We start from the raw sequence: 27,119 nt of genomic DNA on the forward strand, positions 1-27,119 counted from the left end.
CAATAATGAATAAATGTTAAAAAAATTTTTTTTAAATAAAAATTTTTTGAGGATCCTCCATACAGTTTTCCATAGTGGCTTGTTCCAATTCACAGTTCCACCAGCAGTGCATGAGGGTTCCCTTTTCTCCACATCCTTGCCAGTACTAATTGTCTCTTGTCCTTTTGATGATGGCCATTCTAACAGGTGTGACATGATATCTCATTGTGATTTTAATTTGCATTTCCCTAATGACTAGTGATATTGAGCATTTTTTCATGTACCTGTTGAGCTTTCATATATCTTCTTTGGAGAAATGTTGGAGTTCTTTGCCCATTTTCTAATTGGGTTGTTTTGTTATGGAGTTGTAGGAGTTCTTTATATATTTTGGATATTAACCTCTTACCGGCTATATGGTTTGTAAATATTTTCTCCCATTCAGTAGGTTGGCTTTTCATTTTGTTGATGGTTTTCTTTTGCTGTGCAGGAGCTTTTTAGTTTGATTTAGTTTCACTTGTTTGTATCTTATGTTGTTGCTTACATTTTAGGTGTGACTTCCAAAAAATCATTACAAAGTCCTCTGCCAATGAGCTTTTATCTTGTGTCTTCTAAGAATTTCATGGTTTTAGATTGTAAGCCTTTAATCTATTTAGAATTAATTTTTGTGAGTAGTATAAGATAGAGGTCAAGTTTTATCCTTTCACATGTGAATATCCAGTTTTCCCAGCACCATTTACTGAAAAGACTATCTTTTCTCCATTGTGTGTCTTTGACTCCCTTGTCAAATATTAGTTGACCATATATGCTTGGGTTTATTTCTGGGCTCTTGATTCTTTTCCATTGGTGTATTGGTCTGTTTTTATGTCAGCACCATACTGTTTTAATGGCTATAACTTTATGGTGTGGCTTGAAATCAGGAGATGTGGTGCCTCCTGCTTTGTTCTTTCTTTCCCAGGATTTCTTTTGGGTATTTGGGTTTTTGTTTTTGTTTTTGTTTTTGTTTTTGTGGTTCCATCTAGATTTTAGGAGGGTTTTTTTCTATTTCTATAAAAAATGCCATTGGAAATTTTATAAAGGTTGCATTAAATCTATAGATGGCTTTTGGTAGTATTGACATTTTACTAATAATAATTCTTCCAGTCCATGAACATGGGATGCTATTCCATTTATTTGTGTCTTCTTAAATTTACCAGTGTCTTGTAGTTTTCAGAGTAGAGATCTTTTACCTACTTGGTTAAATTTATTCCTAAGTATTTTATTGTTTTTGGTGCTATTATAAATGGTATCAGTTTCTTCATTGTTTTTTCAGAAAGTTCATTATTGGTAGCAGAAAGTTCATCGTTAGGGGCACCTGGGTGGCTCAGTTGGTTAAGCATCTGACTCTTGGTTTTAGCTCAGGTCATGATCTCACAGTTTTTGAGTTCAAGCCCTGCATCCAGCTCTGCACTGACAGCATGGAGCCTACTTGGGATTCTCTTTGTCCCTCAAAGTCTTTCTCTGCCCCTCCCCTGCTCACTCTGTCTCTCTCTCTCAAAATAAATAAACTAAAAGAAAAAAAAATCATTGTTAGTATATAGAAATGTTACTGATTTTGTGTGTTAATTTTATATCCTGTAACTTCACTGAATTTGTTGATTGCTTCTAACAATTTTTTGGTTGTGACTTTAGGATTTTCTGTATATAAAATCAGGGCATCTGCAAATAGAGACAATTTTATTTCTTCCTTTTCAATTCTGATAACTTTTCTTTTTCTTGCCTGACTGCTCTAACTAGGACTTCCCAGTACTGTGTTGAATAGGAGTGGTGAGAGTGGCAACTTTGTCTTATTCCCAATCTTAGACAAAAAGTTTTCAACCTTTTACCATTGAGTATGATGTTAGCTGTGTGCTTGTCACATATGCCCTTTATTATAAGGTGTGTTCCTTCTGTGCCTAATTTAAGTGTTTTTATCATGAACAGATTTGTTTTAAATACATGTTTTTGATGTTTATTTTTGAGAGAGGGAGAGACAGAGCGTGAGTGGGGGAGGGGCAGAGAGAGAGGGAGACACAGAATCCGAAGCTGAGCTGTCAGCACAGAGCTGGACACGGGGCTGGAACTCACGAACTGCAAGATTATGACCTGAGCCGAAGTCGGATGCTTAACCAACTGAGCCACCCAGGCACCCCATGAACAGATTTTGAATTTTGTCAAATCCCTTTTCTGCATCTCCTGAGATGATACTATTTTCTTTCCATTAATGTGATGTGTCACATTGGTTAATTTGCCTCTGTTGAGTTATCCTTACATCACAGGGATGAATCCCACTTGATTACGGTGAATGATCCTTTTAGTGCTGCTGAATTGGTTTGCTAATATCTTGTTGAGCATTTTTGCATCTCTCTTCATCAGGGATATTGGCTTATAGTTTTATTTTCTACTAGTGTCCTTATCTGGCTTTGGTATCAGGGTAATGTTGGCCTTATAAAATGAGTTTGGGAGTATCCTCTCCTCTTCAGTTTTTTGGAAGAGTTTGAGAAGAACGGGGTTACTTCTTTCAATGTTCGGTAAAATTTACCAGTGAAGCCATCTGGCCCTGGGCTTTTCTTTGTTGGGACATTTTTTTATTACTGATTCAATCTCCTTACTAGTAGTCTGTTCAGATTTTCTGTTTCTTCCTGATTCAGTCTTAGTGGGTTGTATGTTTCTAAGAATTTTTCCTTTCTTCTAGGTGGTCTAAGTTGTTGGCATATGGTTGCTCAGAGTAGCGTCTTATGATTGAATTTCTGTGGTATCAGTTTCCCTTTTCACTTATAATTTTGTAACTTTGTTGATTTGTTCTTTTTTTTCTTGGTTTGTCAATTTTGTTTATCTCTTCTAAGAGCCAACTCTTAGTTTGGTTAAGCTTTTCTGTTGTTTTTCTATTCTCTGTTTCACTATTTCTGCTCTGATTTTTATTTCCTTCTTTCAGCTAACTTTGGGCTCACTTTGTTCTTTTTCTAGTTCCTTAAGACTAGAGGTATAGGTTGTTTATTTGGTATCTTTCTTGCCTGTTAAGGTAGGTGTTTATTGCTATGAATGTCCTTAGAACTGCTTTTGCAGCATCCTGTAGATTCTGATATTTTTTGTCTCCATTTTTGATTGTCTCAAGAAACTTTTATTTAAAAAAAAAAGTGTACTTTGAGAGAGAGAGAGAGAGAGAATGCAAAGCAAGAGAAAGGGGAGGGGCAGAGAGAGAGGGAGGGAGAGAATCTCAAGCAGGCCTCACACAAGCAGCATGGAGCCTGACACATGGCTTGAACTCACAAACCATGAGATCATGACCTGAGCTGAAACCAAGAGTTGGATGCTTGACTGAGCCACCCAGGCATCCCTCAAAAAAATTTTAAATTTCTCCTTTAATTTCCTCTGGTGCTTGTTTCTTTCACTGGCATTTTAAGCTGCAGTGGTTGGTGTAGACAGCATTCCGAGGCAAAGTGCTGTCTACAGGTCTATAGTAATTGGGCAAAATGTTTTTAAGTTAAATCTAGAATATGGATGTTGTAATAATAGCAGCTCCTTTCATCGAGAGCCCCTCGTGGCAAGCACACTCCATCCTCCCAGCTTCCCATGGGCATTCCTGTTGGACAGGTAACATTTAAAAGCAACTGCCTATCAGGGACATTAATTTGAGATAAGGCTAATATTTGAACCTACAGGTCTGTAGGCTCCAAAGCCTGTGCTTCCCTTTAATTGTAAGTAGGAAATCTCAGAGGAGGGACAGATGCCAAATCGTCATAGAGCCCATGCCAAAGATGGGAGTGACAAATAGTGCCCTCACTCTGCAGCAGCTCAGGGCAGAGAGCAGACGAGGAGGGGTTGGGGTCACCTGGCCCACCACAGCCTAGAGACTGACCTTTGTATTCCGGCTTCAAAGCATGCTTACAGATGCATGGTAACAGTAGCCACAGCACAACTCTAAATGCAAATGGCTTTGTAAACAGGTAAGTTATACAGGAGCTCCTGTATACAATTGTCTATAAATATATATACATACATCCTGGTAAGGCATTTTGAAAGTCTGCATTTCAGTCACACTGTGCTGTGTTCAAGTGACTACAGCCGTAGCATTGACACTTCTGATTTTTTAGAAGAATATGTGAAATAGGGCGAATGAGGTTTGTAAAAGCTACAGTCTGAACAGAAACATGATGTTAAAACAAAGAACTTCGCAAATGCTAAATTTTTACTTTTTGGCTGCTATTTTAAAATGAACATTTAAATTAGAATCCATTCAAAGCAAAACAGCATAATGAGCAATCTAATTATGATGTTCTAAGTAACAGACTCATTATAGACTGTTATGTGCAAGTATCATCATGGAGAGTCAGAAATGCGGTGTTTTATTCCAGGGCTCACTATGAGTGGATCTCTGGAAGAGGATACCCTGTGTTTCCAAATGTTCCCTTAAGGGGGCAGGGAGAGGGCAGCCTGAGGAGTGTGATTATCCAGTGCTCTGCTTAGCAGCCAGCAGCTCTACTGTTTCACAAACAAGCTGATGTACAGAATTAAGTTGGTCAAAGGAAGCGGGAGATTGGAGAGGTTTGGGGTCCAAGGCAGGCACGTGCTGGCAGCACTGAAGAACAGCAGATAACTCCCCAGGTCCCCAGGGTGGGACACAAGGAAGTTGAGGCAGAAGGAGACATCATCATGGAGAGGAGGTGTTAGGTTCTGTTCATGTCCTGTGCTAAGTATAGGCCTAGCTGGGAAAACTGTGGGTCCAGAACTGGGTGTTTCTCTCCCCAGCCAGCAGTGCCTGGCTCTTCCAAGGACCCACTTGAATGTGGTGTGACTGTGGCAGAGGCATGAGAACTCCACTCCAGTGCTCTGTGGCCATTGTCATTTCAGCTCCAGCCAGGAGGGACAGCTTCTGTGCTTGCTGGCAGCTTCCAGACCACAGGTGTCTGGATTTTTCTGCCTTAGGGCTTCTTCAGAAGTCTTCAGTTTGTTCTCACCCAGGGCGACTGGCTGGGAAGATAACCCCAAAGGGCAACCCTCAATAGTGGAGAATGGTCCGTCTCCCTACCTCCCCTGCTTCTTGGCACCATCCTGAGCCCCAATTGCCTACAGTGGAAATGAGCATGAACACTTTGTCTCCCTTGTCTCTCATTACCTGCTTCATCCTCTGGGAACAGCTCCCAGACAAGGGTACCCTTCAAGTTACCCTCACGGAGATCCTCAGCTCAGCTTTTGCTTTCAGGGAACCCTACACAGAGACAGCTACCACTTGACTCTTGGTATAGACTCCTTGTGGCAGAGGGAGAGTTGGAGGGAGCTGTTTCTCTGCTGTGACAGGCACACTCCAGGGTTTAGTGAACAGGATCAAGTAGGCATCTCAAGCTCCCAACCCCCTCCTTCCTGTGCAGAAATTTGTCCGTGAGGAAAGTTTATAATCTCTCAATGAAGGAAATTTTAGAGTCCTTTTGCTACATGATCACAGACTGAAAACTTCCAATGCCAAGAACCTAAACCTCTGAGGCATCTGTCCCCTCCTCAGGCACCTGGGCTCCAGTGAAGCAGTTCTCAATGGCTTCTCCCATGATGAGACTTGAGGACAATCCCTGAATGTTTCTCTGAGACCGGGTTTTAAAATACGTGTAGTTTTCTCCCCCCACATAATATGCTTTGTTTTTGAAAGATTACAAGAAAGAAAAATAGGAGACACATGTATATCACTGATTATTTTTAATGATTTTATGCTATGGTTTGACCACAGCACTAAGAACAAGCAGAAAAAGCTGATTTCATAACTAACAGCACTTAGAGCAACATCTTTAAAAGTATTGCAATTACAGACCTTAGGTCTAAGAACTACATCACCATTGCTCAGTTAAAAGAGGCAGATACACAACAGTTGGAAATATTTCTCTGTGTATAACTGGAAATTATTCTGAAAAGTAAGCACAAATAGCTGTTAAACACTTTAATGACTTCTGATTATCAGAGCTCACATGAACTACTGAAAAGTTCATATACAGTTTGTACTTTTTTAGTAGGCTGCTTTATAATAGAAATTAAATGAACTAAATGCTGTGAATAGTGTTGTACACGTTTTAAAATAGCTTTAAACTAGACAAATACAATTAGAAAATGTGATTTTTGAAAGCCATGAAATGAAAAATAGCAATATACTAACAAACACATTAAAATAAACCAGTATCATTAACAGTAAAGTTTAAGCCTCAGTTCTGTAGAAAGGAAGCAATGGTGCGGTAACACACTCTAGTACCTCTGAGTCTAGAACATTCTCTGATGACACTCATGCTCAACAGTTCTCCCAAGAGATGGAACCTGGAAGGGTGGAAGTGTTGCTCCTGACAGCAGTGAGCCTTGTCTCCTGATGCTGAACCAGAAGCACGAGGGGCCCCTGCAGGACACACAAGGGGCGCAGACGGTGGGGGCTGGACAGGACAGAGCACCCACGAGGTTAACTATCTTGTCATGCCCTTTCAGAACAGTGAGAGAAGGGCTGGTCTTTAGTCCTTCAGCATCAAGAGTTGCATTGTAGAGGTGTTTTCAGTTTAAGGATAATTGGTAATAATTTGCTTTCTGGAGGATAAGGGCATGATTCTCTTGTGTTTTCAAAATCAGAACATACACCACAGAGCAAATAAAAAACATGAAATTTATTATGGTGACAGAATAGAGTGGAACTGTGGATCAGATGGGCAAAACTTCACTGACTGCCTTTACGGACAACACCAGAAAGGATGTGCACACCCGTGGTTCAGTGGTTTTAGCAAAAATGTGCTAGGCTTTTCTTTTTCTTTCTTTAGTATCAGGATATTTGAAAATAAATGCAGAGGTCCTAACAGAGGCTAACACTGAGCTGGAAGGATAGATGCTGCGTAAGAGGTGTGACAGAACATGCAACTGAAAACATAATCCCTAACCGCTGGCAAAACCTAGTTTGTCAAGATCACCACGAGATGCCAACAGGAATGGATAGAAGATTCCTTGGCTTCTATTGGCTGATAGCTAACTTGGCTGGCTGATAGCTAATTCTCTGCTAATGATAACCCAAAAGAAAACAAGTTTTTCTAACAGTGGGGTCTTCTAAGTGTTTTTGTTTTTCCTGAGATACTTTTTCCCTACAAACCCATTGGTTCATTGGCTCCATAGCTTCGGTTTGTCAAAGAAAAAGGCACAGAGAGACTAGGGACACAGATGGCCAAGGCCTGAACTGTACTGAACAAAGTCCTCTTCTGCAGCCTGATTTACTTAACCGGGACATAAGTTTTGCAATTTTAACGACATGTGCACTTTTCTCTGGGGTTTGACATCTTCATTATTCTACAACATAGTATCTTTTCATAAAACAAGTTGCAAAAATTTTTCTGTTACACTGGTCCAACTGAGCATCACTGAAGAGATTAAAATGAGAAGCATCTAATGGCAACCAAAAAGCTGTAGGATTTTTTTTTTAAGGGTTTTCACAGCAAAGGTGCAACTCTCAATTGCTATACATACGCTGGTCATAAACAGTGGCTTGCTTGTTCAGACTTCTTTCCCTTGTGTTATAATATTGATATTTAATAGGAAAATAAACTACATAGACTTTTATCTGTATGCATCCATTTGCAAATTTCCTTACAAAAGAGGACAAAGCACATAGGCATTCACAAATTCTATGCCATTTCTGTTAAAATCGGTATCTATACATTATATTACAGTATTAACAATTTTTTGTTCTACCCATTGGGTAGGATATATGCATAATATATTCAAGTTATATACAGCACCTTACAAATAAAAACAGAAGACAGACAACTGAAAAAGCACCATTGTAAGTGAGGCACAACAAAGGTGGGAGCAGAGTGCGGCAGTGGGGGTTCAGTTCCTGGGTCTGCTGATGTCAGCACAAGACCCCGTGGGGGCTTCAAAGCGACTGGCATGCAGAGCTCTTTGGAACACCATGGGCGACATGACATGCGAGTAGTGCGTCGGGACCCCCACCACACTGCACACAGACAAGCACACGCAGAGGAAGGAAAGAGGATGAGAGGAAGGCAGCGCTTTCTTGGCAAGGCATTCGGCTCACACACACCAGCTTCCTGACGCAGCCGGCCTGGGAAGCAGCAGCAGCAACAGCAGCAAACAACTGTCTAACCCTGGCAGTAAATTACAAACTTAAACTATGCAAAAGATGCAGTACTTTGGGTAGTAAACTAACCTCAGCTGAAATCTTGGTTCCTGAAAACTGTAGGCTATGGTGAGGCAGGTATTTCGCACAGTCCGTCACTGACCTCTGGCCAGGCTCTGGCAGCTGGCATCAGGGGAGCAGCAAAGCTGCTGAGACTAACTTTTGTGATCTGGGGTGAAAGCACTTCATCTGTGACTTGGATGGGCAACTGGTACCTACAGTGTTGCTCACACTAAGGAGGGGACACCCACCAGCCCGTCCCCCAGTCGTGTCATTTTATTTAGGTTCACCAAGGCCAAGGTGATCTGGGTGAATGTCAGCAGAACGAAGCCTGTGTCACGGCCATTCAGCGATGATTGGGGGCGCTGGCAGAGTGAGGAGGTGGGCTTGGGAGGGGGGGTTGCCTGGTGCCAAGCATGGGCATATGTCTTGCTTTAGTCACACAGACAAAAATCAAAAAGTTAACAAAAACCAAGTGTCCTTCCCAGTTGTTTTTTTTTTCCTTTGCACACTGCTGAGCTTTGGGAATCTGAAGAAAAATGAAAGGGATACCAAACGACATGCAGTTAATGTTGCCGCTCTAAGCAGCAAGCCTCAAGCAGGGGCCCCAGCCCAGCAAACACAGCTGGAGCGTGCTGGGGAACAGCCCCAGCCCTGCCTCCAAGGCCCCGACCCCAGGAACCTCCTACAGGCAATCCTTAGAAAAGCAACTGGATGGAAAGTGAGCCTTGTCCAGGGGCAACTCTGCTTCCAAGGGGAAGGCTGCCATTTGACCGGATTGTAGGGTCAGAACAGCTCTCTAGCAGCGCATGCATGTGAGCCTGTCCCATTCTTACAAAGTACAGGCAAAGAAGATCAATGAAGATATTCAGAAGCCCAAGACGGACGCCGTCATCTGTGTGCCACATTCCTATGTGGGTGCTTCTGAAGGCCTGCCATCTGCCCCTGTGCTCTCCTAAGAGTTTGAGCTACAATCAGTGGATACAAATGTAGTCCTCATAAGTCTTCGTAAAGTTTCATTAGCTATGCTCTTCGGCTATCTTGAAATTTCTTGTGGGCTGGGTGTCCATATGCATATATGGTGGTGAAGATCAGAGGGCATGCTTGCCAAGCTCCTTTAACACTAAATTTTCGTCAGGTACACAAAGAATGGAGCAACTTTTACTTTACATAATTTGTTTAGCACAATCTCTTGTACTAAGGACTGCTTTGGTGACTCAAGAACAGTAGACTTTCTGCAAAAGCAAATATCCTCCTGAAAACTGTGTTCCTAGAAATGGGATTCAACATGCCTTGGGTTTCATGCTCCTGGAAGTCCCAAGACAATGGATGGGAACGTCACAGCAGGATGCCCGGGAGCACCCCTTCCCACCCACTGCTCCTTTGAACGATACAATTCTTTATTTTTAACACCGTACTGAAATAATAAACCTACCACAGATTGCCTAAATCTGGTTCCCAAGCCAGACCCGTGTGTCCCCCAAGCACGTGATCTTCTTGAACCTAACCCCCGTACAAGCTGCCTCTGCACGGCACCCCTTGACCTGCACAGAGCCAGTGAGGGGCAATGCTGTGCAAACAGGGAGGTCACTTTCCAAGAAGCTATGGATCACCTTCTCCCCGTGGCAAAGGAAATTGACTATTAATTCAATTCACGACCTTGGCTTTTTAATTCATTACAGAGGTCCAGCCTCAAGGACCATTAAGTCATGGTTTGATAGGGCTGTGTCTTTAACTCAAAGGGCAATTCTCCAGGGTGGAAGAATGGGAAGAACCTCTTCTGAAAGATGATTAAAGTTATTTGAATTAAATAATTGCTTCGCCAATACTGTGGACATCTGCAAAACATTCATATACTTGCAAAGTGACTAAGGAATTTACCGGTTTCTGACCATAGTTCATTTCTTGTAGCAGGTAGAACAATAAGGATTGTGAAACCATTTTGAGCTAGAGCTATAGGGGTGGGGGGTTCACCCTTTATCAAAATTGCAGGTGAGGCTTAGAATGGTGACCAACCTCCTCTTGCATCTGACAGGACACCTGATCCATAATTTACCCTGAGCCCCCATAGGTGCTGCCATCCCTCTACAGGGTGAGTCAAGGCTTCATGCCAAGGGGATGCCCAGCTGCCTTAAGTGCAGGCCTGTGACCCAGGCAGTGAGCTGAACTGCGGGAGCACATGCAGCATGGGAGAGGCAGCCTTCAGGTCCAAGTCCAGGCTCCCAGCGATCTGCCCGATCTCAGAATCCCTGCAGCAACGCCCGGCACGCACACTTTCAAATAAGGTCTGATGCCTGAGTTGCAACTGCTGCTCACATTTTCTCTCACTCTCCTTTTAAGAGTTTGACTAGTTCTGTGGATCTTAACTGTGGGAAATGGAGGAATCTAATAGAGATTCCAATCCTGAAAACAAAACAAAAACCAGCCACTTACTGACCAAGAGAAGCAACAGAAAGGAGCAGCCGACAGGACTTTTAGTTCAGAACATTCTCCAGCCCCCAGCCCACAGCACAAAGTCACCTCCCTGAGAAACCACCTTGGAGACCCACAAACAGACACAAACACACGTGTGCCGACTCAGCATTAAAACTGCAGAGATCAGAGTCACCAAGCCATCATTCCAGTCCATTCATTGTTCTACATGCATAGGCCAAAGGGGCCTGGCCAGCCCAGGGTCAGCAGTGGTGGACAAGCCCTCCTGAGGCATGGCGCGGCCCAACTCTCAGGCTATGGCTGACAGGCCAGATGGCAGCTTCCACAGAAGGAAGTTATCCTTTCCACATGAGAGCGAATATTTGTAAATATCAAGGATTTTAAAGCTAAGACTAACAATATTTAAAATTAGCTTTCTAGTTGCATTTTAACTGCATGTTGTGCTTTTTATCCTGTGCTCTTATGGTCATGCCTCCCCCCGACCCCGCCCTGCACTATCTGGTAACTGTCCAGTTCTGGCCACCACCGCCCAGGGAAAGGAAACTCCCCTGGGAGCTGGGGTGGGTCCTGAACACCGCGCTCCTTCGAGAGTGACATGCAACAGCTTGTTATTGTGCTCTGCACCATGGTGTTCTCTCATTCACTCTCCAGGGGCTTCTTGCGCACGGAGAAGCCACTGGTGGCATCCCTGGCACACCGAGGCTGGGCAGGCCACGCGGGGACCACTGCCTCTCGAGCACTGACCAGCTGTCTGGGCTTGAACTGAACTATCTGCTATCTAGAAAAGGAGAGAGACAACGGGAGTACACTGAGAAGTCACGTATTTCAACAGTATTAAGAATAACCACCTTGCACTTTAAACAATTTATTGCATAAAATAATGTATGTGTCTGAGTATATTTCATGCTACAGTGAAAAAAACCCTCTAAATTACTGAAGAAACTGCACTGCTGGAGGACAGGGGCAGCACTGCATGATACTGGGTACATAAATGCAAGTGTCAGGTTCAAATGTAATAAAATATGCAGCCTAAGACTAGCAGAGTAACACAACACGTCAGAAATGCTGGGATTTAGTATTTCCTCTCTTCCATCCAAAAGTCTCCAAACGCTTCGGTGACGCACTACTACATGATGCAGACTCTTGTCACACTGCCTTGGTTTCTGTAAGCTGGCATGTGTTAGGCTACAACCCCAAACATCTTTTCTCACGTGAGTATGGGGAACACTCCAGGTGCTCCTTGGGCCTAATAAGAATCCACAGGCGAGAAGACAACATACAGAACTCCACACAGAACAGTTCCCTCGTATATAAACATTTAGATAGTGCAACTTTCAAAAACACATCATCACAACACAAATTAGCTCCTTGCACTCATCTAACTTCTTCACGTTATACCTTGGCACACAAAACGGGAATTCTGAATCATATTTTTAAAACAAAATAAAAGTTCCACACCTTGGGAGAAAAAGCAAACTGGCCAATACTTCCCCGTAATATATAATAATGCATCCTTCTTTATCAATTGATTATAAACCAGGCCATTCTGGCCTCTTTCTCTGCAAAGTCTCCTTTCATAATTAAATAAATCAAATACCTCTGTGGGTTTTATTTCATGATATCTTCAAAGCATCCCTTTCTCTGTGTTCCCATGCCCGCCCTTTGCCAAAACCAGCCCCCGTCCTGATGCCTGTCCCCAAATAAACACTGTTTGCGGTCAGACCGGATGGAAGTTTGTATTATTTCAGTCTAGTCTGCATGCAATTCCCCTGAAAGGAATCAGAAACAAAGACCACGTTTGCACATTTGGTTTTACTTCGTTGTAGCACGTGAAACAGAACAACACTGTGCCTGGGAGCGGAGGCAATGAGGCCCTCATCCCTCCTTGGCTTCTGCCTCCTCCAGTGCACGTCAGAGGGTCAGACGAGGTTCCCAGGCTTCCTGTCCTTGCCCTGGATGGGCAGCACCGTGCCCCCTGAGCTGTCCTGCTGAAATGGCAGTCTGCTCCCCCTGTGTGCGCTGCTGTGCTGGTGATGGAAGAAAGAGGCGCCAGGGTAGTGGCCCATCACCTCACTGTAGGTCGGGGGCGGCCCCTCCATCCTCCCGTTACTGCTGCAGGTGCTGGCACTTATGCCCGAGTTGCTACTCGGCGGACACGGGCCCCCACTGTACACAGAAATGTCTATCAAATCGCTGTCGAATATGGTTCGGTTGGGCGGGGCCCTCACAGATTCTCGGTTGAGTTCCCTCTGCTGTTCAGGGTCCCTGAGCTGCAGGGCGCAGGGCCCCTGGTAAGGAGGCGGCTCCTCCCCATCGGATAGGGAGATGGTGGGAGGAAGGTCGATCTCGTGCTGCACGTAGGGGTAGGTGGGCTGGAAGCGGCTGAACCGGTCCCTCTGGATGAAGGATGGGGCAGTAAACCTGTCCCTGGACCGCGGGGCATACATGATCTGCAAGGGAAGAGGAAAGGGTTGAAGACATTCGTGACACAATAGTGATCACGAATGGGATGGTATCAAGGAAAGTCATGCTTGATCTTGATCTATGTTCTCAGCAGTTTGAAGACTTTCCAAACAGTCCTCAAAACAGGAAACAACAGGAAAAGACTATTTCAGGAAAAAAAAAAGTAATTTTCTTATTCCTCGTGACCTACAACATCACCTGGGCAAACTATGGTTTATCTAGCATGGTTTCACTGTGGAGAACTGTGGTTAACTGAGAATTTGGGTTTAATGGGAGTTGCTGTGTATGCTGTGTATACATTTTCTGATGGTTCCTTTAGAATATGACAGCAATTTCCAGAGTGCAGTAAACAGTAACAGAGTGGAAAGCGCTGTTGGGGGCAGGAGGGGGGGAGGTGCTCCAGGACTGCCCACCAGGTGACTGGGTCCAGGCCCTTCCCCTTCACCTGGAGTGAGGAGACTGGGCCGCCCGTGCTCTCACCTGTGGCTCAGAAGAGTGGGGCATAAGTTCAATTGCACACAATGGTACTTGCAGCAGGTATAAGGCATTGGGTCTATGTATGAAATACTATAGAGCATGTTACTCTATCAATTACTTAAGAAAATACAGAACACATGACTTCTTTTTCTTTCTGATTTCTAGGCTTTTCTAGTTGTTTCATTCCGAATAAAAGTTTCCTGATATTTTTAGTAATTGACATGAAAAATATTCTGTACTCCAAAGTAAATATGATTACAGATTTGTTTTCCCAAAATGAAGCCAGGTACTAGACTTCTTTCATAATCCTCACGCTTCTTCCACCATCCAAATTTCTCCTAGAGGAAAGACACAGATATATGTCTCCACTGATTTCTCTCACACCATATTTTTAACTTATAGGCAAAAAAATATGTTATTTTAAAAATCATATTCGTTTTTCTAATGTGTATTTATTTATTTATTTTTTTTTGAGAGAGAGAGAGAGAGTGTGCAAGCAGGAGAAGGGCAGAGACGGGGAGGACAGAGGATCCAAAGCAGGCTCTGTGCTGACAGTAGCAAGCCCGACCCGGAGCTCAAACTCACAAACCGCGAGATCATGACCTGGGCTGAAGTCGGGACGCTTAACTGACTGAGCCAGCCAGGTACCTCTAAAAGTCGTATTATTAAATTGGGAGATGTATTTATAAACTATACCCACATCTGCCAAGCCTCATTATTAGCAGCTTATGGGATCATGTAAAGATCAGTGATTCTCAACTTGGTTTCTATAAGGAGCAAAGATAATCCCTAGGACATTCTAGGGAAAAACTCCTCCCCACCTTTTTAACCAAGGTTCCAGCATATGCCTTCAGTGAAATGTGTTCTTTCTTAATCTGTGCTGTAATACACTTAGCCCTTCCACCAATTTTGTTGCAATGGTTAATTCCTGTCCTCCCCTCCCCTCCCCTCTGCACACACGGGTGCAGCAGCCACCTCCTGTTGCCTGCCCCCAACCCTTCCCCAAATCCTTACCTCTGATGCCCCTGGCCGAGGCCCGGAGCTGTCTGAAGGCCACAGGCGCCCTTCCTGGCAGGGGTGGGGGTGGGGGGGGGGTGGGCAAAAAACATCACAAGAAAATCATTAGTTTCATACAACAGCACTCAAAATCAAGGGATCACATTCCTCTTTTGATAGCAGCACACCTGTTTAGAATATGGAATGACCCTTAAAGAACTGGTCCTTTTTCACACCTAACATCTAAAACAGAGAATTGTGACCACAAGGAAAAGTTAGAAGGTTTGGTCTTAGCCACAATAGATTTTATTTTATTTTATTTATTTATTTATTTTTTAACATTTATTTATTTTGAGACAGAGAGAGACAGAGCATGAAGGGGGGAGGGGCAGAGAGAGAAGGAGACACAGAACCGGAAGCAGGCTCCAGGATCTGAGCCATCAGCCCAGAGCCTGACGCGGGGCTCGAACTCACGGACCGCGAGATCGTGACCTGGCTGAAGTCGGACGCTTAACCGACTGAGCCACCCAGGCGCCCCCACAATAGATTTTAAAACAGATCTGAAGTCAGGGTGCCTGGGTGGCTCAGTTGGTTAAGTGTCCAACTTCGGCCCAAGTCATGATGCCCACAGTTTGTGGGTCTGTGCTGACAGCTCAGAGCCTGGAATCTGCTTGGATTCTGTGTCTCCCTCTCCCTCTGCCACTCCCCTGCTCATGCTCTTTCTCTCTCAAAAATAAATAAACATTAACAAAAAATTCAAATAATAATAATAAAATAGTTCTGAAGTCAAATATGTGCCAAACTATACAGCTGTATTTTTGCAATACATTCAAAATGTCCTCACGGTCACATTCAATCACCACTTGGATCTGTGTAGGGTCTGGGTGAATCTAAGCTCTTATTTGGAGACCAACCCCCCATGCAGATGTGCATTAACTGCTTTGGTCCAAGCACCAGACCATGCCCTTGTGAAACTGCAAGGCATGTGGTTGCAAAACTGCAACCAGCTTTGACCTAAGCAGCAGCAGGAGTAGAAGAAAAGCACTACCCAGCCACACACCGGGTTGGCTTTCACACTGAAAACTGAGTTTCCAAAGCCCAAATGCCCTTCAAGTGTCTTCTGGTGAATTTATTCTGTAGCCCATATGTTCACACAGGCAGATTTAACTTGACATCTAGTTGTTTAGTATCTTTTTCAAAAATGTTTGATCAGACTGACAAGGTGACAAGCAAACAGATATTATTAAGGGTTATTTCTAACACCACAGACTTGTTTAGAAGGCATTTTGATATATTATCCCTTTTGAACCCAAATTGTTGGCTATTAGCAAGTGTCTCCTGGGCTATTTATTAGCTTAAGGCCTATTACTGTAATAAAGAGAATAAGAACACTTGGCTTGGCAGTGAGGGTGGAGGAGGGAGATGCCTATACTTCTGGATTCCTAGGAATATGCATTTAAGACCCTGTGCCATCACTGAGCCTCCTGAAGTCTTAAAAATGCCCACATGTAGACCTGTGAGGTAAAACATCTCTAAGTCTTCAGATGCAAAGGCCAACCCTCTCTAACTCCCTTTTGTAGGCCTGAATTCTAATTCAAATACTCCCTTCGCAGCTAAATGTGTGTTTGTCCAGTACATACAACCTGTTCCTAAGATACCCGCAGGACATCATGGAATCAGTGGCAAAAATATGATCAGGCCCAGCTGTGTTTAGAGGAAGTTGGGGCTTAGGGTCTGAAGATAAAATTATGTAATGGACCATTATGGCTCTGGCATGACGACAGGTGACAACCCCAAGTCGAATCTAATAACGTAGCTGAGCCACACCCAGAGGCGGCCCTGCACCAGGCGCAGGCAGCTTTCACTGCACTTCAGAGCACAGGTTCCTCTGGATCAAAGCAAAACAATCAGTATGGCTTTGGGTGGTTGTGGTCACTCTCATATTGAAACCAGCATAAAAAGTAATCCTTGGAGATAATTTCTACAACTCGTAATTCTGCCCTAGCTCCTCTTCCTGTCCTTTAGATGAGCTCAGTGCCAGTCCTGCTCCTGTGCACTGGTCCCCGCCCCGATCCTGAGAACTGGCACCACGCGACAGCGAAAGCAGCAGATTAGAGCACAGTGCGCAGCATAAGGGCCAGAACCACGGCACCATGTGAAACGGGAGGCACATGATCCAGAAGTAGGGGCTTGAACATTTTCTGAAAATGGAAATAACCACCCTCAATGGCTTCATTTGCCTAAAAATGAGCAAAACTGGGAAACTGTCCAGAAGAGACCAAACCTTGTGCACACTCAAACTTCTGTTCACCAAATTCACACCTACCTCCTTGTCATCAATTTGACTTGGCGCTTTGTGGTTTCCTGTCCCCGGGCCTCCTAGCAGCACTGGGGCCTCTCTTGCTAACTTCAGGGACATCCTCCCTTCCTGCGGCACCTGACCTCTATGGCCACACTGCTTGATCCCTGGGGGTGCCTCCAGTTCTGCATTTGGTAAAATGTTGGGAGTTCCTCAGAGCCCCGTCTGGGGCCCCTCTCCTCTAGCAGTCTCTCTGGGCCACTCCCTCCCTCCCCAGCCCCACTGTGGGCGTCTCCTGGATACCCACAGAATGTCAGCACTGATCTGTCTGAAGTGGAGTTCATAAGCTCCTCCCCAAACCTCACATTCCTCTGCTGAGGAGGTTATCAGCACTTACCGTGCCCCTGGCCCCCAGTCCACCCCCCTCGTTGCCATCATTAATATTTTAATAATGACACGACTTATTTAACTATTCACTAACAATTCCCTGCCCCCACGATTATTCACTTTTACGGGACACATATTTTTCAGGCCTTTGACCCACATGGTATACAGGAGATCACTAAAACTATGAGATCTACAAGATGCTATTATGGTAGAAATGGTTAGGATCAACAGCCCAGAAAGCTGTCATTCCAGTTCTGTGCTGGTACCTGGAGAATCCAAACCCAGAAGATGGCCAGGATTCTAGAAAGACTGGATCCCACTGGATCTCAGCCGACCTGATGGTTAGCAACTTGCCTCACTCGGGCCTCATGCCATAAGTTGCTCTGGCCACTCCCCTCCGGGCTGTCTCATGCTGGCCATTGCCAGACTGTCCTCAGTAGCACTAACTCTCACACTGTTGGCCTTGCTGATTCTTGCCCCGAGGGTGAGGTGAAGTTCTTGGACTATGATCTGATCCCAGACCAGTGTCTTCCAACGGCCCTGTACTATCTTTTCAGATAGCTATGGCCAACTGAACTCAAAGATGTGGGCCCTCTTGCCTAGACTGCTCTGTTTCTTCATCTCCAAAACACTAGTGGTGACATTTTCAGGGAGAAGGGGCTCATCATACAGTTGGCATCTCCTCAAATGGCAGTATTTCTGGATCTTCATTATGGAACCAATGTTTATCTCAACAATGAAGGCTCTAATGTTCTTGGCCAATGCTTGTATCTTTACATGGTGCTATACTTGGAATAAGCTGTCAAATAAGATAATTCTTAAAATAGTTCATAGAAATTTGAGCAATAGGAATAAAATTTTGCTAATATTTTTATACAGGCTTAAACACATTCCTTCCATTACAGCTGTTTCCTTGTTAGAATACCCACCAAAAGGAAGGGAAGTATTTATTCATTACTTCATCATACATCTACCAAATACTTCCTGACAAGGGGTCTTGTTCCCAACACATGAGATGATGTGCATAACTCAACAGGCACTATGCCACACTTCCCCATGGTATGGAGGTTGGGGATTGTTTCCCCAACCTGTTTTGTCTGTACAATACCCGAGGTTAAGCTGTCACTCTCACCCCTTTGTTCCACTCAAGAAAGCATTCTGGAATGTGACCTAATGTGATATTCAAGGATCACTTTGAATCAATTCTAGTTAATTTTTTTTAAGGTATATTACCCTCAAATCACTCATGTTGCATCTATTATCAGTACCAGTTGTAACACACATTAAAACTGAGCAGGACAACACATGGGAGACTGTCACACTTGCTCCAGGAAGCTTACAAGAAGGGCATCCACTCTTGGGGGTGAAGGAAGTGAGCCTTGGGTCCCTCTGTGTGTGTGTGTGTGGTGTGTTGCATGTATGTTACATCTAGTTATCTTCCTAGAACAAAGGCACTGTAACAAGAAAGGTAATGACCGATTATCTGATGACAACTTAATATTACCCAGATGGATGACATAGCTATCAACAGAGATGTGGACCTGTAAGGGCAAGTGAACTCTGAGCTGGGAAAGCCCTAGGCCAGAATCCTGGCCCTGCCCCTCTTCAATATGTGACTTCAGGTAAGCTTATTTAGTGTCTCCAATTTGTAAAAGGAGGTTGTTGTGAGGCTCAAATATAACAATATATGTAAATTCTTTAGTTCTATGCCTTGCATGTAAGTTTTCAGTAAATGGTAGCTCTTAACATCACAGGTATTGGCTACTTGCTGTTATATACAACTGAAGTGAGGATAATTTTCAGTTATCTCTTTTAAAATAATGAGTTCATTGAAATTTCCATATTTGTTTATTAACAAGACTATTCCAAAGGTGGAATTTTGTATTTTTCAAAAATAATTTTTTTTTTTTTTCAACTTTTTTTTTTTTTTTTTAATTTATTTTTGGGACAGAGAGAGACAGAGCATGAACGGGGGAGGGGCAGAGAGAGAGGGAGACACAGAATCGGAAACAGGCTCCAGGCTCCGAGCCATCAGCCCAGAGCCTGACGCGGGGCTCGAACTCACAGACCGCGAGATCGTGACCTGGCTGAAGTCGGACGCTTAACCGACTGCGCCACCCAGGCGCCCCCAAAAATAATTTTTTGAGCATAGCTGTCACACAATGTCACATTAGTTTCAGGTATACAGCATAGGGGTATGTACATCTCGTGTACATCAACATCTCTGTACATTAGGCTCTGCTCACCACAGGCGTAGCTACCCTCTGTCACCAAAGGTGGCATTTGGAATGGAAAGGCTGGACACATGAGACAGGCTTAGGCAAAATTGCATTTATCTCACATTTCTTCAGAACATTTCTCATAAGGTCAGAAGCTGATTCCTAAAAGCAGCATCACCCATGAGACCCCTCACAGAAAGTTCTTCCTCACAACTTCCCACCACTGGGTTTCAGCAAAACCCCAGGCGCTGCACAGAACAAAGGCCCACAGCTGCACGATGACTCTCTGTGCTCTTCAATCGTTAGGTCAGCTGGCATCTGCTGCCCTCTGAGGGAACCACCATGAGTACAGCCGTCAGCAGAGGCTGCCTCTGCTGCACACTGCTCCTTCTGGTGTCATGAGGTGAAGGCAGGGAGGCAGTACACAGAAAGAATGAGAGCTGGTCATAAGCTCTTATTTTCTCTTGGATCTTCTTTTATTTGCTATAATGAATCTTTACTGTGAATGAGTACATTGCTATTTGTTGCACTCACTCATGTTTGATCATCTCTGAGTAGGGTGACATTTTTGTTCTGCATCTGCAAGGCTGTGGGCAGAGCTTGGATGGCAGAAACATGCCAAGGGAGAGGCTTCCACTCATGACAGTGCCCCTCAGCCTAGATCCACAAAAAGTAACCTGAACCCCCTGGACCACCCTGGGTGACTAGCTGGTCATTAGTGGGGGGGCTTCTGAATATACACTGTATGGAAAAGGGACATAGGACAGCCCTAAATCTTGCAGGCTTGAAGACATGTATTTTCAGACTCTTTTATTTTATTATTATTTTCTGTAAGTAGGTTCCATGCTCAGTATGGAGCTCAATGCAGGGCTTGAACTCATGACCCTGAGATCAAGACCTGAGCTGAGATCAAGAGGCAGACTCTCAACCAACTGAGTCACCCAGGCACCCCTTAGACTCCTTTATACTTGAGAAGTTTGCTTTGTGTTTTCCTCCTTCCCACTGGTGAATGAATAGCCATACTGACAGAAAAATTTCCTGTTAAGTTGAATCTGCTTGACACTAAAACATCTGCGTTAAAGATAAAAAATAATCACCTATCTTCCAAAGATTGTCTTTATGATGCAAAAGATCAAGATGTGTTATTTGCAGATCTGGAACACAACGACTGTATTTTTTCCCTTTAAATCTGACCATTTGATATATTTTAGGGGATGGGTGGTGAGTCAGGAATCAAGACCAACTTGTCTTCTTTTATATATAACATAAAATTTACTTCCTTCATAATTTAAAAGTGTGCAGTTCTATGGCATGAAGTACATTCTCATTGTTGTGCAACTATCACAACCATCCAGCTCCAGAAATTATTCATCTTCTCAAACTGAAATGCTGTCCTCATTAAACACCAGCTTCCCATTCCTTTCTCCCTGACCCCCTGGCAACCACCATTCTACTCTCTGTCTCTATGAAGTTGACTATTCTCAGTACCTCACATAACTGGAATCCTGCTTTTGTTCTTTTGTGGACAGATACAATATTTTCACTTAGCATAATATCTTTAAGGTTCATCTATGTAGTAGCATGTGTCCACATTTCATTCCTTTTTAAACCTAACTAATTTCCATTGTTGATATGTGTCATATTTTGTTTCTCCATTCATCCACTGATGGATATTTTGGCTGTTTCTACCTTTTGACTATTGTCAATAATGCTGCTATAAACAGGGGTGTACAAATATCTCTTTGAATCTTTGCTTTTAATTATTTTGGGTATTTAACCACAAGTGGAATTGCTGAATCACATGGTAATTCTAAGGTTAATTTTTTGAAGAACCACCATACTGTTTTACTAGCAGCAGTACCATTTTACTTTCTCAGCAGCAATGTACAGCGTTCCGATTTCTTCACATCTTCACCAACACTTGTTATTTTCTGGGTTGTTTTTGATAACAGCCTTCCCAATGGGTGTGATGTAGTGCCTTCTTTTGGTTTTGATTTGTGTATAATTATTGTATTAACTTGAGGCTTTCCAGAGAAACAAAACCAGTAGGAAACATCATTATAAATATATACACATAAAGGAGGATATTTATTATAGGAATTGGTTTATGTGGTTTTAGAGACAGAGAAGCCCCACAATCTTCCATGTGCAAGATGGAGAACAAGGAAAGCTGGTAGTATAGTTTGGTCTGAGTCTGGTGCTCTGAGAAGCCGGGGGTCACAAGTGTTAAGTTTTAGAGTCCAAAGGCCCAAGAACCAGGAGCTTTGATGTCTAAGGGCAGAAGATGTAACCCCCAGCTCAATAAGAGAGAAAAATTACCCTTCCTCCACCTTTTTGTTCTATTCGAGCCCACCAGGGATTGGATGATGCCTGCTCACACTGGGGAGGACAGATTTTCTTTTCTCAGTCAACTGAGTCAAATGTTCATCTCTTCCAGAATTACTCTCACAGACACATCCAAACGTAATGTTCTATTAGTTATTTTGGCATTGCTTAGCCCAGTCAAGTCGACACATAAAATTATCATCACAATTAGTGATATTGAGCTCTTCTCAGTGTGCTTGTTGGATATCTTCGCTGAAGAAATGTCTATTCAAGTCCTTTGCCTATTTTTAAATTGGGTTGTCTATTATTTTGTTGTTGAATTGTAGGAGTTCTTTATATATTCTTTTTTTTTAATTTTTTTAATGTTTATTTATTTTTGAGAGCATGAGCAGAGGAGGGGCAGACACAGAATTGGAAGCAGGCTCCAGGCTTTGAGCTGTCAGCACAGGGCCTGATCCGGGGCTTGAACTCACAAACTGTGAGGTCATGACCTGAGCCGAAGTCAGACACTCAACTGACTGAGCCACCCAGGTGCCCCTATATATTCTTGATACTATATGATTTGCAAATATTTTTTCTCATTCTGTGACTTGCCTTTCCCTCTCTGGGCAGTGAACAACTTCCTTTGATGAACAACTTCTGAATTTTTGAATTCTAATTTATCTATTTTTTTTGTTGTTGCCTGTGTTTTTGGTGTCATATCCAAGAAATCATTGCCAAGCCCAGTTTTATGAAAATTTTCCCTTGTTTTCTTTTTTTTAAACTTTTTTTAAATGTTTATTTGTTATTTTTTTTTTAATTTTTTTTAACGTTTATTTATTTTTGAGACAGAGAGAGACAGAGCATGAACGGGGGAAGGGCAGAGAGAGAGGGAGACACAGAATCTGAAACAGGCTCCAGGCTCTGAGCCATCAGCCCAGAGCCCGACGCGGGGCTCGAACTCATGGACCGTGAGATCGTGACCTGAGCTGAAGTCGGACGCTTAACCGACTGAGCCACCCAGGCGCCCCAGTTTATTTGTTATTTTTGAGAGAGAGAGAGAGAGAGAGAGAGAGAGCAAGTGAGCAGGGGAGGGGCAGAGAGAGAAAGGGAGACACAATCCAAAGCAGGCTCCAGGCTCTGAGCTGTCAGCATAAAGCCCAACGCAGTGCTCAAACCCACAAGCTGTGAGATCATGACCTGAGCTGAAGTCGGATGCTTAACCGACTGAGCCACCCAGGAACCCCTTCTCTTGTTTTCTTTAAGAGTTTCATGGCTTTAGCTCTTACATTTAGGTTTTTGGAACATTCTGAGATGATTTTTTGTGTATGGTATAAGATGGTAAGTATTCAATGTCATTATTTTGAATGTGGACACCCAGTTTTTCCAGCACCATTAAAAAAAATTTTTTTTTACAATTATTTATTTTTGAGAGACAGAGAGAGACAGAGCACAAATGGGGGAGGGGCAGAGAGAGAGGGAGACACAGAATTCAAAGCAGGCTCCAGGCTCTGAGCTGTCAGCACAGAGCCCAATGTGGGGCTCAAACTCACTGACTGCAAGATCACCTGAGCCGAAGTCAGACGCTCAACTAACTGAGCCACTCAGGTGCCCATTCCAACACCATTTTTTAAAAGACTGTCCTTTTTCCTTGAATATGGTCTTGGCACCCTTGTCAAAAATCATTTGACCATATATGGGAGAGTTTATTTCTGGGCTCTCTATTCTATTCCATTGGTCTATAAATCTGTCTTTATGCCAGTACCACATTGTTTTTTTTGTTGTTTGTTTTTGTTTTTGTTTTTTTACTCTAGCTGTGTAATAAGTTTTGAAACCAAGAAGTGTGAGACTTCCAACTTTGTTATTCTTTCTCAATATCATTTTGGCTATGGTTGGGGGGGTGGTGTAGCTACCTCCCCTGAGATAGAATATGAATTTTAGGATGGACTTTTTTTTTCTGCAAAAAAACATTATTGATAGGAACTGCACTGAATCTGTAGATTGCTTTGGGTAGTACTGACATTTAAAAAATATCAAGTCTTCCAATCCATGAACACAAGATGTCTTCCATTTGTGTCTAAATTCTTTCAGCAACGTTGTATAGTTTTCAGTGTACAAATCTTTCACCTCCTACTTAGTTAGGTTTATTCCTAAGTATGTTATTCTTTTTGATTCTACTTTTAATGGAATTGATTTCTTAATTTCCTTTCCAGATTGTTCATTGTTAGTGTCAAGTAGCAACTGATTTTTCCATATTGATTTTTGTATCCTGCAACTTTGCTCAATTTGTTTATTAGTTCTAGCAGGTTTTTGTTTGTTGGAATCTTTATGTTTTTCTATATATAAAATCATGATATCTCTGAACAGAGACAATTTTAATTTTTCCTTTCTAACTGGAGTGTCTTTTATCTCTTCTTCTGTTGAGTTTCTCTGGCTAAAACTTCCAATAAATACAATATTGAAATAGAAACGGTGAGAGCATGCATTTTGTCTTGTTACTGATCTTAGAGGAAAAGTTTTTGTTCCTTTACCATTAAGTATGTTAGCTGTGGGCTTTTCAAAAAAATGGCATTTATTATGTTGAAATAGTTTCCTTGTGTTCTAGTTTGTTGAGTGTAATCATGAAAAAGTGTTGAATACTTTTAAAGACTTTCTCTGCATCAATGGGATGATCATGTAGCTTTTCCCCTTCATTCTATTAATGAACAGTAGATTGATTGATTTTCATATGTGGAACCATCCTCGCATTAGAGAAATAAACCCCATTTGGTCATAGTGTATAATCCTTTTAGTATTCTACCGAATTCAGTTTGTTAGTATTTTGTTGAAGATTTTTGTATCAATATTCATAAAGGATATAGGTTTATGGTTTTCTCTTACTGTTGGGTCTTTGGCTTGAGGGAAATGCTGGCTTCACAGAGTCAGTGAGAAAGCGTTCTCTCCTATTCAAATTTTTTGGAAGAGTTTGAGAAAGATTGGATTAATTCTTCTTTAAATGTGTGGTAGAATTAACAATGAAGGCATCTGTTCCAGGTTATTTTCTTTGTTGTGAGGTTTTGAATATTGATTCAACCTCCTTACTAGTTACAGATCTATTCAGATTTTCTATTTCTTCATGAGTCAATCTTAGTAGGGTATGTTTCTAGGAATATGTCCATTTCAACTTGTTCATAGTACTCTTTTATAATCTTTTTCATTTCTTTATCTTTTGGATCTTTTTCCATCCAAAAGATACAACATTTATAGCATTAAAAGAGACAGATGTGACCATGACTTACTGGGGCTTCTGCTGTGAGCTGCAGCTAAAGCCTGCTGCCTTGCATCCATGTGTAAGGCCACTCCTATGACCTTATGAACCTTCTTAGTTTTATGCTTTCAGCTAAACTTTCCTTACCACATACAGAGGACAACAGGAATCAGATTTAGGGACTGGAAACAATAAGCTCTCTGTGAAACTGGAAATACCTTTTAAAAAGTGTTTTTCAAACCGTGAGTTGCAGCCTCTTAGAGAACTGGAAAATCAATTTAAGTGGGTCACAACCAGTATTCCAAAAAACTGAAACAGAATAGATAATGCCTGAGTACATTGTAAGTATTGTTTTGCAAAATTTCTGCCTTAGTTGTGTATCGTGGATTATGATATAAAATGTGTTTCTTATTGTTCTTCAGGGTTACAAACCATCTGAAGGCCTCTGATCTAAGCCAGTCATCCCTCATTTTAGATATGATTTAGATTTATACTGTTCACTGGAGGTGACAGCCAGTTTGTGGTAAAGCAAGGCCATTGCTGGATATTGTCTTGTACCAAAGGGCTCAGTGAATGAAAAGTATTGTATGCCCTCAAATATTTGGAAATATATTTTCTCCTTGTCCCAGGGTGAGAACTTCAAAGCATAGGTAAAACTCATCTTTGGATATTCAGCAACACCTTTACCATCTGGAAAAATACATTTTCTCTCATTTCTTCCTTTTCCTCACATAGCCTCTCCACCATCCAAATACTTTAGTATTACTGTCTTTCCACTCTAGATGGCAGTAACAACTTAGATGCAAAGGTGATACCTCTGGGTATCAATAACTATTCTCCCCAGGACTTCCCCCACTATTCCTCCTTGGGAATCCACCATCAGACTTATTTTCAAGACTTAAAATGTCCTTCCCAACTGCTCAATCTAGGGCACATCCCTTAAGAGAAACACAATTCATCCAGGAAGATCTGTTGGGAAGAAAAGGGAATCCTTTATATTTCCAGAACAATACAATGGATCAGGGAGATCTATAGTCCTGAGCAAGCAGAAAAGGAGCCACACAGGTCCCTGTCCTGGGCTTGGTGCTGGGGGAGAATGAGCAATTAGACCTGGAGAGAAACCAGCCTGGGAATTAGAAAACTCAGGGCAACAGAGAAATGTGGAACTACATGCTATTCAGCATTGGCTGAATCACCTCCTCTTTTGTGAGAGTAAGACTAGAAACAGGGCAAATGCTTTTCCCAAGGTCATAGAGCTGGTAGGGGATTGATACAGAGCCAGAACCCAGCTACTTCCCTTGGTGTCTTTTGACAGCTCCGGGGAGCATCCTCAACAAAGGCCACAGAATTAGAATGATTTAGAGAACTCTTCTTTCCCCAGAACAATTTGCACCAATTTCTAAGGACTAAGTATAAACAAATAACCTTTATCATTAGATTATTAAGCTATATTGTCTATCTAAAACATGACTAAAATTTGTCTCTTAAAATTTTCGTCAATTTTACTTAAAAATCTGATTTTAGCATGCTTTTTGTCACAGCACAAACCAGCTCAAATCAGTTACCTTAATAGTCTATAGATGCTCAGAACATTATTGCAGTTGTCTTCAGCATCAGTTTATGTGAGCAGAGAATGTTTTTTTAATTCCAAATGTAATACACAAATACATCCTTACCATAAAAGTTTTTATTTTATTTTATTTTTTTTAAAGAGAGAGACAGAACATGAACGGGGGAGGGGCATAGACAGAGGGAGACACAGAAGCAGGCTCCCAGCTATCAGCACAGAGCCCGAAGCAGGGCTCGAACTGACAAATCACGAAATCATGACCTGAGCCAAAGTCAGAAGCTTAACCAACTGAGCCACCCAGGAGCCCCTAACCACAAAACTTTTAACACACAAACCAGGCTCTCTTTGCCCACCTCCTGCAATCCCAGATCCTCTCCAGAGGAAGCCATTCGTTTTCTGTGGGTCCTTCCTGACCTTTCTCTACAGCATCAGTTTGTAGCTCAGAAAACATCAGTCTTACTAATTGAGCCACACTTGGTTTTGCACCAAAATTGTATCAGTTAGTCTGATCAGTCTCATCATTTGTAAGACTTAACTCCAAATGGAGTTTGGCTGATACCAAAAATCAAATCCATCCTCAGTGA

The 27,119-nt window shown here is 42.6% G+C and overlaps 1 protein-coding gene across 11 annotated transcripts in view; it reads right to left on the bottom strand.

Moving 5' to 3' along the window:
- Positions 1-5,675: 5,675 nt before the first annotated feature.
- The window catches only part of LDLRAD4 (low density lipoprotein receptor class A domain containing 4), a 172,671-nt gene continuing 151,227 nt past the window's right edge, over positions 5,676-27,119 (bottom strand). For all 11 annotated transcript variants that reach the window (XM_042961948.1, XM_042961943.1, XM_042961947.1 and 8 more), the window contains 2 exons: positions 14,528-14,581; positions 5,676-13,023 (listed from right to left, as the gene is read on the bottom strand). In XM_042961948.1, coding sequence (XP_042817882.1) covers positions 12,493-13,023; positions 14,528-14,581 — 585 coding nt within the window. In that variant the 3' untranslated portion in view covers positions 5,676-12,492. The remainder of the gene's footprint in view (positions 13,024-14,527; positions 14,582-27,119) is intronic.

Source organism: Panthera tigris, chromosome D3, assembly GCF_018350195.1.
Source record: "Panthera tigris isolate Pti1 chromosome D3, P.tigris_Pti1_mat1.1, whole genome shotgun sequence".
Lineage (NCBI taxonomy): Eukaryota > Metazoa > Chordata > Mammalia > Carnivora > Felidae > Panthera > Panthera tigris.